Source organism: Mixophyes fleayi, chromosome 7, assembly GCF_038048845.1.
Source record: "Mixophyes fleayi isolate aMixFle1 chromosome 7, aMixFle1.hap1, whole genome shotgun sequence".
Classification (NCBI taxonomy): Eukaryota; Metazoa; Chordata; class Amphibia; order Anura; family Limnodynastidae; genus Mixophyes; species Mixophyes fleayi.
Genome location: NC_134408.1, coordinates 61,283,050 through 61,297,271, shown reverse-complemented (window position 1 = coordinate 61,297,271; position 14,222 = coordinate 61,283,050). Strand labels below are relative to the sequence as shown.

The 14,222-nt window shown below is 42.2% G+C and overlaps 1 protein-coding gene across 3 annotated transcripts in view; it reads left to right on the top strand.

The window, feature by feature from the left end:
- DHRS7B (dehydrogenase/reductase 7B) overlaps positions 1 to 14,043 on the top strand; it is a 46,145-nt gene extending 32,102 nt beyond the window's left edge. For all 3 annotated transcript variants that reach the window (XM_075179904.1, XM_075179905.1, XM_075179906.1), the window contains exons 6-7: positions 4,820 to 4,972; positions 13,477 to 14,043. In XM_075179904.1, the coding sequence (XP_075036005.1) occupies positions 4,820 to 4,972; positions 13,477 to 13,682 (359 nt within the window). In that variant the 3' untranslated portion in view covers positions 13,683 to 14,043. The remainder of the gene's footprint in view (positions 1 to 4,819; positions 4,973 to 13,476) is intronic.
- The last annotated feature ends 179 nt before the right edge of the window (positions 14,044 to 14,222 follow it).

Genomic DNA, 14,222 nt, shown 5'->3' with positions numbered 1-14,222 from the left:
AACTGGAGGGAATAAGGATTGGAGATCAGGAAATCAAAATTACAGCTTTTGCTAATGATGTAATGATCTACATATCTAATCCTTAAGTCTCACTTAGATCCCTAATGGACCGAATAGTGGAGTTTGGTTCTGTCTCTGGGTTCTCTGTCAATTTTGAAAAATCTACTGCTATGTATCTGGGAAAGGGTGTCATAGTCCCAACATGGGCAAGGGATATTCCCATTACATGGGCAAAGTCGGCCATGCCATACCTGGGCATCCAACTACCAAAAGATATTCACTCTCTATATAACCTTAATATATCTAGGGTGATAAATGTAGTGGAACATGAGATGAAAGGTTGGAAACATCTATGCCTCTCCTATGGAGGTAGAGTAAACATAATTAAAATGATCATATTTCCTAAACTATTGTATCCATTACAAGTTTTACCCTTATTATTGACCAGATCAGATGCAATGAAATTGGATACAGAATTTAGACGTTTTATCTGGAATTCCAAAAAACCGCGTATTGGGTTGATCAAATTACAACAGTCAAAAAATAGAGGAGGGCTAAATTTACCAAATGCTACCAAATATAACCAAGCGGCCCAATTGCGACACCTTAAGGACTGGTTGCATAACACGGATACTTATACTAATACTACATTAGATCAGAATTTTATTCCTAACCTTAGCTTATTAGCCTTTATTCATCTACATGAAAAAGAACTTCCAATTCAAACTATAAATAATCCAATCTTGTATACTGTGCGTAAACTTTGGCATAGGCTTTGCCACATATACCATTTAAGCCCTTATATCTCAATGAACCTCCCATTATTAAACAACCCTAACTTTCAGGACAGATCAGCTTCCTTTCCATTTACTAACTGGGCGAAATTAGGAATTACTAAGATAAGATCATTAATTGATGCAAATACGCGAAAACCTATGACCTATACTCAAATAAGCTCTACTTATCCACAACTAGCCCCTTATCATCTAGCAATATTTCAATGCCAACATTACATTAATACAGTACTGAGTAAAATCTCTCCGGAGGATTGGGATAATCCCTTGGAGGCTATGCTTTCGAGACCTCCCCTGACCCGTCAAGCCATCTCACAGCATTATTCCCTATTACGTACCCAATTTGACTATAACCATTCTAAAACTGGCCTTTCATTGTGGCAGGAACAATTTCCTCACCTGACACCAGAGGTTCTTTTAAAGGCACTGACCAATTCCATTAAAATATTACCGGCCATGACCTACACAGAAATGTTCCTAAATATCTATCATAGGGCATATCTGTCTCCATCTCGTCGATTTCAGATAGGTCTATCAGAATCACACTGTTGTCGGAAATGTGGGTCTCCGAGAGCGGATTTGACACACTGTTTTTGGGAGTGTCCCCCAATTAAACTATTCTGGACCCAGATTTGGAGATTCTCTAATACACACCTGGTAAATTATGCGCCTCTATCTCCGGAATGGGCGATATTCGGAATACTTCCAAATACTTGCAAAGTTAGTAAAGGATGCAATAAACTACTATTAGCAGTTTCTGCTGCGGCCAGGAAGAGCATACTCCAGGTCTGGGCCCAGGATTCCCCTCCTATGTTTTCCCTTTTTAAAGAAAAGCTCTATCACATATTCCGAATGGATTGGATAGAGACGTCTTTGCAGAAAGAGGTTCGAGTAAAGCAGTTCTTTGACGCATGGGAGAGCTTTATAACTCTCTTACCCCGTATCATACGTACACAACTTTGGAAACGCTTCCACAATACTGAGTGGTACGGGTTAAGAATGGTCTCAGCGGACCCTCCGATTGACTTATCTTCACCTTCTAATGGTTAAGTCCTAGACAAGATGGATTATTTGAGAATGGGAGATGGGGCATGTTAATGACTTATTGAATTGTTTGAAAAAATGTGAAAATATGTATTTATTTCATAATGCATTCAATTGCATATGTGATATTGTATACTTCAATAAAAACTGTTTATAAAAAAAACAAAAAAAAAACTATATAGAGAACAGGAAATGTAGCAAGGTGTAAAAAGGATTAATGTAGGAGTGATATCATGGATGTGGCCAATAGTGAACCCAAATATTGATTAAAGGAAACTATTAAGCTCAAAATCAATATTTAGGCCTCGTGGTGCTAAAGTCTTCATTATATAGATCCATTTGCTCTCTTCACATGACATGGATCGGATGAAATCTCCTCCTCTCCATGATTTCTTCACTTTACAAATGCCTAGAAATCGAAGCAATGAGGCATCCTTGTTGTGAAGAAGTGTCTCCAGACCCTTGGGCTTTATGCACATGGCGATTTCATTAACTTCAGTATTGGCACCCAGAGGAAAACATAGGGTGGCTTTTATTTGGTGACTTCAGTTTTATGTTCCAAAATTGAGAACTCTGTATCACAATTGTTAGACTGCACATATTGGCTTGGTTCGTAGTACCTCAGTAACATGGCAATTAAGCACCATAATCGCAATATCAAGATGGACGGCTATGTTTGGGTGTTTGTAAGACACATATTGGGTCACAGGCTACTCTAAACACTGGCACTATTAGACCTAATTTGGATTATCATTTTAATTCAGAGGCATTTCCAGCATGTAATTGGGTGCTGAATATTTGTCTGTTTACATGTGAATCTTCATGAGTTTCAGGATCTTTCTGACATCTTCACTTGTCAGGATTTGTGCCTTTTTATCTTAGGCTACAATAGTTTTTATCTTCCGAAGTAAAAAAATATATTTTTGTAATGTGAGGTATCCAGCACAGAACACTAAAAAAGAAATCTAATTGAAGACCTGTACAATTGAAACAAGACTTCTCTCTCTACATTGCTAATACCTTCTGCTAGCATTACTTGTTGCCTGATTATCGTGTTTACTTTAAAATGTTAAATAACCACCAAATACTTCTCTGTAATTGTAACAGTTACTGAAACCCAAATACAGCACTTACTCCAAGTGCAATATTTCTGTTCAGTAGCATCTAACAATTGTCAGCTGATCTGTTTTGCTATTTTCCTCTTAATAAATTGCAATTGAAAGCTTCTGACTGCATTTATGGTTCTGGCTAAGCCCTTACCTGAAATGTATGTAGCCTCTTTAACTTTGGATGCCTTCAGTGATATATCGTCATTCTTCATGCTATAATTTTGGTATAAATGAATCCATACAAAAGTACTTGCACAGCTGAAAGTATACCCCTTTGTCTATGTAAGTCAGGCACAGTGTCTGTTAACATTTACTCTTCCTGCAGTAGCATTACCTGGCACTGCTTATAGTTTGACACACAAGGTCTTATGTCAGGAGCATGCTCACTTGACACTCTCAAGAATATTTACCTGCCCAGAATATGGTTAACTGCATGCTCCAGATACATTGGAAATATATTGCTATATCCAATTACTAAATTAAATGTCTGTTTTATATGGTGTTTTCTTTATATATTTTTAATTTGTAAGTGCTCCTTAATGAAAAAGTTTTCGGGGAAAACATTAATACGGTTTATATACAGGATCTCCTAAACTACAATGTGTTACACCACAAAATGTATTTGGAAATGGTCACAAGATCCAACCTGACAAGCTTTAGATGTGCTGGTCAGAAGGATTTCAGATAAAGAATAATTGACACCGCTATCATACTCATACGCGTTACCTCTCATTCCTTACAGCGTGACCCAGTTGTGACACAATGTACTTACTCTGTCACCCTGTCTTGGAGAGGGGTATTACAGATTTGTCTTATAGTTCCTCTTACCATCAGTATCTGCCATTACAGACAGCTGCTAATGGTGTTACTTGGCCATCAGACACTCACTGACTGTAAGTGTCAACTGTGCTCTGTAGTAGTTCCCCCAGTTTCCCACAGTTTTTACACACAGGTTGACAAAAGGCAATCTAACCTCTTTTCCCTTTAACCAGTCCAGGTTGATTTACCGATCCTGCAGTGAGAATCAGCATGGACAATGTCACAATTTTTAATATTTTACACAATGGTGGGGGACAGGGGAGTGTGTGCTGCTCCGCTCCCTGGGGCCTCCTAATGAATTCTATCATCTGTCCTGGAATGAGGACTGGCACTGCGGCTGTCTGGTTCACAAATAGGGATCTGGTTTGCAAGAACACAGGCAAACCCTGCACAGAGCAGCTGTGGGGGCTTCCGCCGCTACTTTCACAGCTACCAGCCCTTTGGAGTGGGGAAAGCATCCCAACACTGTCTGGACCGGCCACATTGGACCACCACAGATGAGGAGACCCCCAAGAGGCTTAAAAGTTACCCCTGTTCCACAGCACATGTAGTGAATGGAGGGACCCAGCAACACCAATGTTTTCATATATTTCATTACTTCATGTTTGTGTTGCGCCTGTTAAGATAAATGAAATTAGACCTGAAAAAGTGGACATGGACAAAAGCTTCCTTTATGCATAAAAAGATCACAGACCTGGTTTCTGCCACATGAAAGATGAAATACTGGAAGACTTGATACTTGCCGTGCCTTGGGAGCTATGGTCCATTTAACATATGTGTGCCATCTGAAGACTTTGAAAATATCAACATTTCACTTAAATTTGTTATAGCCCTAGTGTCCATACTAATAATGAAAGTTTGGGTGTGTTTACAAATGACCTCTACATTTAGCAGTTATATATATTTTTTAACACATTACACTATAATGCCTAAGACGACTTTTAATTTAGCTGGCTGCATCACAAACATATTCTTTGTTATAAGCAGATCTATATGTCCTTTCTGTAAAGATATATGATTTTCATGGATAATATAATTATTTTCTCCTCCCAGATTCAGCCTCTAAACATGCTACACAAGCTTTTTTTGACTGTCTGAGAGCAGAGATGGCACCACATGACATAACAGTCACTCTGATAAACCCAGGATACATTCAAACTAACCTGTCGCTGAATGCGGTGACTGATGATGGGTCCAAATATGGAGGTAGACATCGCTTAATATTTCACTAGATAAGTTCAGATAAGTCCATTCATATGAACTGTTTTATGTCTTAGGCTATGCAAGTTATTTTTTTTTTTAACAGAACGGATGGGTCTGTCTTTTGGTAGTACAGTTGAATAAATGTTTTTTTGTTTTGTTTTTTTAATTTCTTGGGAGTCATATAGGGAAAATTTGGCTACAATATGAAAAAAAAAATGTTTTCCATTATTCTTCCTGTTGTTTGACATAACTATTAAATCACCAGATATTCAATCTAAAACTTAATCTACGAAGTTTGACACAGCTATAGGACCCAGGATCTAATGTATATATTTTGGTATGCCCCTTATGATATACCACCACTGCACATGGATATAAATTTCCCCTGCTCATTCTTCGTTTTGGATGGGAGAAAGACAAGTGCTTGGGAGAGATGTTTGGCGTAATTTTAGTTATTTGGGGTGGCAGTCATTCTTTCCAGGCCTTGTCTGGCTCTTCTTGGTTGGAGGCTATTCTCTGAAACATCACAACATTGCCACTGGCTTAAAGCAATAGTCGTAATAAATGCTATGTATGGTGTGTATCGAGTGCCCAGAAAACAAATGGAATATCTCCTGGGCACATCAGAGGAACTGGAAGCTGTGACTGCTGTTTTACTGGAGTTCACTGAAGTTTGACAACAATATTTGCATAGAAGCAGTGGCCAACAAGTGGTTAAGTTTTCATAGTAATAAATAAGAGAAAAATTGCTGGTAGTTGTATATAGTGTGCGATGTTTGTATAATCAGCAATGTAACATAGGCACCCATCTAGACAGATTGCACGTTATTTGGAACTGCAAAAACAGTACAGTCCACTACATTGTTGGGACTCTGCCTGTGTAGATCTGCTTCAGACCAACTAAGTATAAAAGGTTGCAGAGTACATTGCAATGGGGAGGGATCTATGCTAGGGGGTTACTGCTAACTGGCTGCCACTGTGGGGCATATAGCTTTACCCTTTCTAGTAGTTTCCAGAAGTCAAGGTTTGTTTGCGTGAAAAAGATGTTTGTTAGTAGGAGGATGTAGTCCTTTACTTTACATGTTGCTCTTTGTATTGAATAAGACTATATAATTGGTATAAGCAGTGGTAGTTCTACAGCTGTTGAAACTACAGACCATATAATAATTTACATATGTATTTATTGAACTCTCCTTTGACTTTTACGTCTCTACTGCCAAAAGGCAGCATTTGTCCATACAAATTAAAGACAGAAGATCTTAAAGAGCATCGATCAGCTTTTGAGATTGTTAATAATAGCCGTTGCCGTTATGTCCACCAAATTGAGGGCTGAGAAAATTCTATCCTACAGTCATTGTAGTGGACATATATACTGTGTGTGTGTGTGTAATAAATATAAAATAGATTTTCTCTTTCATCCATGGGGACACTGGAAGTCTTGACAATGGGGTATAGAGTGGGTGTTCGCTTGGAGTTGGCACAATAAAGTTTTGTTTGAAGTGCTGACTATATCCTCTCTGTGCCCCTCCTACAAGCCAGTTTAGAATTTGTGCCCAAGGAGTTGGACGGTAGGTTTCTCCAATAGCTTTTTTGTTTTTGAGAAGCTCAAGCTTGAGGACAGGCAGGTTTGTTCTGCCGCTTACCTTGTCTGCACCGAGGAATCTGCCGGGAGGGACACAGCCCATCTCACAAGTGGATTGAGGCTTGGGATCCCAGCAAAAAGAGACCACCCTGTCTCTAGGTATCGCGCTGCAGCTGCTGAAGCTTGCGTCTGGTTACCGCTGCTATAACCCGGCGAAGCCAGGCAGTAGGTATAGTATAGCCAATTCCTTCCAGTTGTGTGAGGATCAGTGTTAGCAAGACGGGGCAGGATATGACGCGCTAAGCGGAAGGGACGGAGCTTAATGCCGCGGCTGTGAAGTTCAAAAGTTCCTCTCCAGCACGCTAGCTCCGGAGAGGCACGCTGTAGTCTCTCCTCACCACATCAGCCGGATCACTCCCTCAAAGCCCTTGAATAATTGGGATAGAGCATTGAGTTGCAAAAACTGTGAGTATGGTGTCACAGGTCTAGATGCTGCTCGTTCGTGCACGCAGTTGTATACCAGGTATATGCATCGCAGCTCATATCCTCTCTATCTGCTTCTCCTGCTTTTTCTTTTTCATTGTTTTCCCTGTGTTTGTATGTTATGAGACATGGCAGGGAAGGGGGCAGCTAAGATTTCTGAAAAATCTATAGTATGCAGAACTTGTAACGTTAAGTTCATTTCGGGGCAGAGTGATCTTGTACAATACTGTGAGGATTGTGTTACTTCTGTTACCACCTCACATCGAGGTGACCCTGGTGTGGGTAGCACAGATGGCGGGGTCTATGTCAGCATTAACAGCTGAGCTAGCCGCTTCTAGACATGAAAGGGAAGAGCCTAGGTCGCAACTTGAGCCTGAATGGGCTCAGTCTGTAGCTCACAGGCTTGAGCTCTTGGCACTGTCTGTGGCTCCGGCAGCTTTGGGACCCCACGACACTTCAGTGACTAAAAAGAGAGTTTTACCTGTCGTATTACAGTCAGATGAAACTGATGGTGAGAAGCTAGCTCCTTTGGAAGAAGATGAGTCTCTTCAAGATTCAGACACAGACCTGATCCAGGAAGGGTCGGAGTTAGCGTCACAAGGGTTAGAAGCTCTGATTATGGCAGTTCGCCAGGTCCTTAAAGTTAGTGAACCTGACCCAGGTTCTTCTCAGCCGATGTTCTTTACCAAAAGGTATAAGCCTGCTATAACGTTTCCATTGTTTGCTGAGCTAGATGAGCATTATGCAGAAGCCTGGGAAAAGCCATATAAAAGATTCTCAGTGCTCCGAAGTTTTTGGGCATTCTGTCCCTTCCCTAAAGATAATAGAAAGGACTGGGAGTTGCCCCCTTTAGTAGACTCTTCTGTGTCTAGGTTATCTAAAACATTTACCTTACCAGTTCCTGGAGCTACATCCTTTAGAGATGGTTCCGACAGAAAGCTTGAATCCATTGGTAAAATTATATATGTTGCAGCCAGAATACAATTGCAGCCTATTATGGCTAGTGTATGGGTCAACAAGGCTGTAGAGGAATGGGCTTCTTAGCTCAGGACTGGTATAGCTGAGGGGGCTGAAATAGAAGATTTAGTAAGGTTTACAGACCATATTAGTGAGGCTGCCTCCTATCTAGGTGAAGCAGCTAGAGACGTGGGTATGGTCGGATCCCGCGTATCTGCTATGGCAGTGGCGGGCCGCAGGAATCTCTGGCTTAGACAATGACAGGCTGATGGAGGTTTTAAGAAAGGAGTAGAAGCTGTACCTTACAACGGAAAGATGTTGTTTGGGGAAGAGTTAGATAAAAGGATTTCCCAGGCTACAGGGGGAAGATCCTCTTTTCAGCTACTCCTACTCCACGCAGAAGCTATGCGGCACAATCTTTTTGGTCTTTTCGGACTTCCTCCAAATACAGGGGAAGATCCAGAGCAGCTACCATGTCTTCTAGAGGATTTAGAGGCAGAGGTCGTTCTGCTGCCACATCCTCTTCGCAGGAGAGTTGATCTAGTACTAAGCCCTCTGCATGACGGTCTCCAAACCTACCTGGGGGGCTCCCAGAGTAGGAGGCCATCTTCGGGATTTTGCTCAGATTAAGAGAGAGACCAGTTCAGATGCATAGGTGACGAGTCTGGTCACTCATGGATACAAGATAGAGTTCCGAGAGATTCTGCAGTGTCTGTTTTTCTCAACCAGGCTGCCAGTTTCCATAGAAAGGTGCCTAGTTCTTCAGGGGGCTATTCGGCAATTTCTGGACTTAGTGTTAGGAACCCCTCCAGCCGGCACAACACAACCCGGAGTCTACTCTGTCAATCAGGTGTTCACTGGAGCCCCTGATGGTGGGGACAGACTGGGCTGCAGACTGACAGAGGGTCGTGAAGTGTGTACCGGCTGGGGAGAACCCAAGCCAGTGGAGTGAGGTCCACGCAGAGGTCAAGGGCCGGCAGCAGGTTGCAGTTCCAGTAAACAAGCCGGGGTCAAGGGTCACAGGCAAAACAGGAGAAAGGGTAAACAGGCCAGAGGTCAGGGTCACGGGATACACAAGCGAAGTCCAAATCCAAGCCAAGGGTCATACACGGGAGATCAGTAGAAGTTCAATAGACAGGAACAGGAACAAGCAGGTCAGCAGACTGGGTAGCAGAAGCTATAACCGGCAATGAGGCAGCAGACCTCATTGCCTTAAATACCAATACAGACCAATCAGTAGTTGGATACACTGCTGCAGGCTAATTACTCATACAGAGCAGGGCCAATCAGGGCTTGTCCCTGAAATACACAGATGCAGGCTAATGCCTGTAATATCAGCCCACTAATTAAATCAGCCCACAGGCTGCCTGTAATGCGCATGCTCCGCCTACCGCTGGGACGCAGCGCCAGTTGCCTTGGTGACGGCCGGGCAGGAAGAGGAAATGACGCCAGGGAGAGCCAGAAGCGAGCCACGGCGGCTGTGAGTACCGCCGCGGCTCGTAACACTTAGGTGTGATAATACCAGTACCGGATTACTCAAGGGGCACTGGATATTATTCCAGCCTTTTCCTGGTACCAAAACCAAATGGGTCGTTTATGCCGATCCTCAATTTAAGGAATTTGAATGCTTTTCTAAAGGTAATCCGATTCAGAATGGAGTCTATTCAGTCTGTAATTGTAGGCCTGGAGGAGGGGGGAGTTTATGGTATCTCTAGATATAAAAGATGCATATCTCCATGTCCCTATTTGGCCGCCCCACCAAAGCTACCTAAGGTTTGCGATACAGGACAGGCATTATCCATTCCAAGCTCTTCTCTTCGGCCTGTCCTCTGGTCCCAGAGTTTTTACCAAAATAATGGCAGAAATGATGGCATTATATCATACTCAAGGGGTTACGATTACCCCATACCTGGACAATCTCCTTATAAAAGCTCCCAGTCGGGATATCTTGCTCAGAAACATCTCCCCAACTCATCAGATGTTACTAAAACACGGATGGGTGGTCAATTTCGAAAAATTAAGATTGATTCCTTCCCAGAGACTAAAATTTCTGGGGATGATTTTGAATACTGTCCAGAAGAAGATTTTCCTCCCTCAGGAGAAGGCAGTGACCATTCGGAGTATGATAGGGGAGATACTAAAACACCACAGGGTGTCGGTCCACACATGTACACGCCTGCTAGGAAGGATGTTGGCCACGTTCGAGGCCATACCTTATGGAAGGTTCCACTTCTGGACCCTGCAGCTGGATTTATTAAGTCAGTGGACTGTTAGTGACCTTGTCCCCAAAGACAAGGTTGTCCCTGATGTGGTGGCTAAAGTCAAGCCATCTTCTGAGTGGCAGGATTTTTGGTGTGTCAGACTGGACCCTCTTGACCACCGATGCGAGTCAGAGAGGTTGGGGAGCAGAGACTCTAGGTCACACCTTCCAGGGTCGCTCGTCGCGGCAGGCAAGAATTTTACCAATAAATGCTCTGGAACTCAGAGCAATATTTTATGCTCTTCAAAAAGCACAGTCCCTTCTTCAGGGAAGGGCTATTCAAGTGCAGTAAGACAATGCGACTGCAGTCACATATATAAATCGCGAGGGGGCGGAACCCGCAGCAGAAGTGCAATGAACGAGGTAAGTCCCATTCTGCACTGGGCAGAGAATCATGACCAGCTGATATCAGCTGTGTTTATACCAGGGATAGAAAACTGTGAGGCAAAATTTTCAAGTCACCAGGACATTTTGCCAGGGGAATGGGAATTGAACCCAGAGGTGACTCAGTCTCTAGTAAGCTGATGGGTTCTGCCACAAATAGACCTAATGGCGTCAAGACACAATTCCAAACTTCCACTGTATTGCGCTTGGACAAGGGATCCAGGGGCAGTGGCGGTAGACGCGTTGACAGCCCCATGGAACTTCCAATACGGGTATGTGTTCCCTCTTTTCCCCATGCTTCCTCGTCTTCTCAAGAGGATCAGGAGGTCAGGGGTAAATATTCTCCTGATAGCGCCGGTATGGGCCCGCAGAGCATGGTATTCTGTCATTCAGTACCTTCTTCTGGACTTCTTTGGCCCCTGCCGCTAAGAAGAGACCTCCTTTTGCAAGGTCCGCTAGTTCATCCAGATTTACAGCGCTTGTGTTTGACGGCATAGCTACTGAAAGGGCAATCCTAAGGCGCAGAGGTTTTCCGTCTACAGTCATTACAACTATGGTTGCTGCAAGAAAAGAGGTCCCATCGAAGCACTACCATCGAATCTGGAAATCCTATATCAAATGGTGCAAGGGTCGAAACGTCTGTGTCTGTCTGTCTTTGTGTGTGTTAGGAAATTTAGACTGTAAGCCCCAATGGGGCAGGGACTGATGCGCGTGAGTTCTCTGTACAGCGCTGCAGAATTAGTGGCGCTATATAAATAAATGATGGTGATGATGATGATGATAATCTTCCTCAGACTTCAAAACATCCAGATTTCTTTTGTATTTACAGGCAGGTTTTGAGGCAGATTTAAGATTAGGAACCTTGAAGGTGCAGGTATCAGCCTTATCTATATTTTTTCAACGAAAACTGGCTATTCTCCCGGAGGTACAAACCTTTTTACAGGGGGTTTTGAGATTGCAACCTCCATTTGTGGCACCAACTATGACATGGGATTTGGAGTTGGTGCTATCTTTTCTTCAGTCCTTTTCTTCTGTTCGAGCCTCTGGAATGAACAGAAATGAAATATCATGGAAGGTGGTCATGTTATTGGCGTCGGCTAGGCGTGTATCAGATCTCAGTGCCCTGTCATGTAGATCTCTGTATTTAGTATTCTAGTATTTTCTAATAACAGGGCTGAATTAAGAACAAAGCTGGGATTCCTTCCAAAAGTTGTATCGGCCTTCCACATTAACCAGCCGATAGAGAATTATTCTCCAGGATGGGAACCACTCTGTCCGTTCTCTGGATGTGGTTAGGGCGCTAAAGATATATGTGGAAAGAACGGCTACAGTTCGCAATACGGATGCGCTGTTAGTATTATATGACCTTAGCATGGTGGATAGGTCTTAATATCCATCAGGCTTATGTGGCTTGATTTAGAACTCCTCTGCCATCTATCGCTGTTCATTCCACTCGATCTATGGGCCCTTCTTGGGCAGTTGCTAGAGGGGTTTCTGTTGAGAAATTATGTAGAGCATCCACTTGGTCGGGTCGACATACCTGCTTGCGTTTTTACAAATTTGATACTCTATCGGCTTCTGACTTTCAATTAGGCCACTCAGTATTGCAGGGGTCCCAGGGCTCTCCCTCCCGATAGGGTTGCTCTTTGTCCCCATTCCAAGACTTCCAGTTTCCCCTATGGATGAAAGAGAAAACAAAATTTACTTACCGGTAAATGTCTTTCTCTGATCCCATAGGGGACACTGGACGCCCTCCCTGCACTGGGCCCCCTTTTCCTGTTTCACTTATGTGTGGCTAATTCTGTCTATATCTTTCAGTTACGGTATCTGGGATTAGGTTTATTAATCTCTTTCCTGAAGATCGGTTAAGGGTCTCTCCTCGGGCAAAGTACTACACTGGCTTGTAGGAGGGGCATAGAGAGGATATAGTCAGCACTTCAAACAAAACTTTATTGTGCTAACTCCAAGCGAACACCCACTCTATACCCCATTGTCAAGACTTACAGTGTCCCCTATGGAATCAGAGAAAGACATTTACCGATAAGTAAATTTTGTTTTGTTTTTCATAAGTGGTGAAAATACATGACTACACTGTTGGAAAATATCCTTATCTTTGGTGACTAATGATGTCACTATTTATACACTGTATTTGAACTAAACCTAATGATTGTCTACATTATGTTCCATAAATACCTGTCATTATTTATTTTTGCCAGATTACATTGCTCATGCTCCCAACCCCATCATAGCCCATCTTCCTTGCTGAAGCATGTACCAGAATCTTCTCACACAAAAAGCATGTTCTAAAATATAATTTAATACAGTGTACATAAAAATAGTAAAGTGTTTAATTTCTTTGTCCAAAATTACTATTCATGTATGAGGCCTAGTGTACTCCCTGGTCGCATGCAATTATCTGTAATATGAACAAGGCCCACTAAATAATCGGTGGTAATCGCTTCAACAATGATGAGAAATCCGACACACATAAGACCTACAAAAAAAAAAACATTTGAGGGAAAAAAAACGTCTGGCATATACACACTTACCTGAAAACAGACTCTGCAGATATCCAATGGCAGCAGAAGGCTGACCGGACCTCCTTCCGAATGGACAGCTCTCCGGCAGTAGTGTCTGACGTCAGTGCGACCTGCATGAATTTTAATTTAAAGCGGCAATGGGTCCCGACATTGCAGCTTTAAATTAAAATTCAAAAAAATTAAATAATAGGCACCTTTTTTAAAAGAGCTCAATTAACTGGCAAAAGTATATTCAAGCTGAAGAATATGTGTAACTTTTTTTGGTTTATTTTTCTAATTCATTGGTTCCCTTTTTCTTTAGTGATGGATAAGACCACAGCTGAAGGCAGAACAGCAGAAGAGGTAGCAAAAATCGTCTTGAGTGCTGTAGAGGAAAGGAGTAAAGAGGTTCTTGTGGCTGGACTAGTACCTACATTGGCTGTGTACCTGAGGGCTCTTGCCCCTAAAATATTCTTTTCTCTCATGGCAGCAAGAGCTAAAAAGGAAAGGAAGATGAAGGATACATAGTATGCCCAGTGTAATTCTCTATTGTTCTTGATGAAAACAAGACCAAAAGTATCCTGTGCCAGTAGGAAACATAATAAATCCAGCCAGGCATCAAACAAATTGTTGACTGATGCTGGTGATCTCATACTCTATTCTCTTCACTAAGAACTTGCTATATTTCCATGAGAAAATAGAACTAAATGTCATTTAAAGTATCTACAGCCTGCCCTTCTATGTGCCAGCAAGAAGCTACGATGTTCCTTGATAAAGTCACTTTTCCAGCATTATCTAAAGAAATATACAGCGATTGTTTTAATGTACATATTGTAACTCCTATAGCTCTTGCAGTGCTCAAGACAAAATAAAGTAATTTTATACTGAATCTCAATAAAGTGGAGGATGGTGATGTGTGTAATGTTTCCCTCAATAAAGGACTGTAGTAATATAATAATACATTTATACACACACCCAACTTCAATCTCCTATTTGACATTGTGCACTGTAACTTTTTTATATTTGTTAATCCATGTCCTTTAATTTATTGTTTCTCTAAGACAGTTA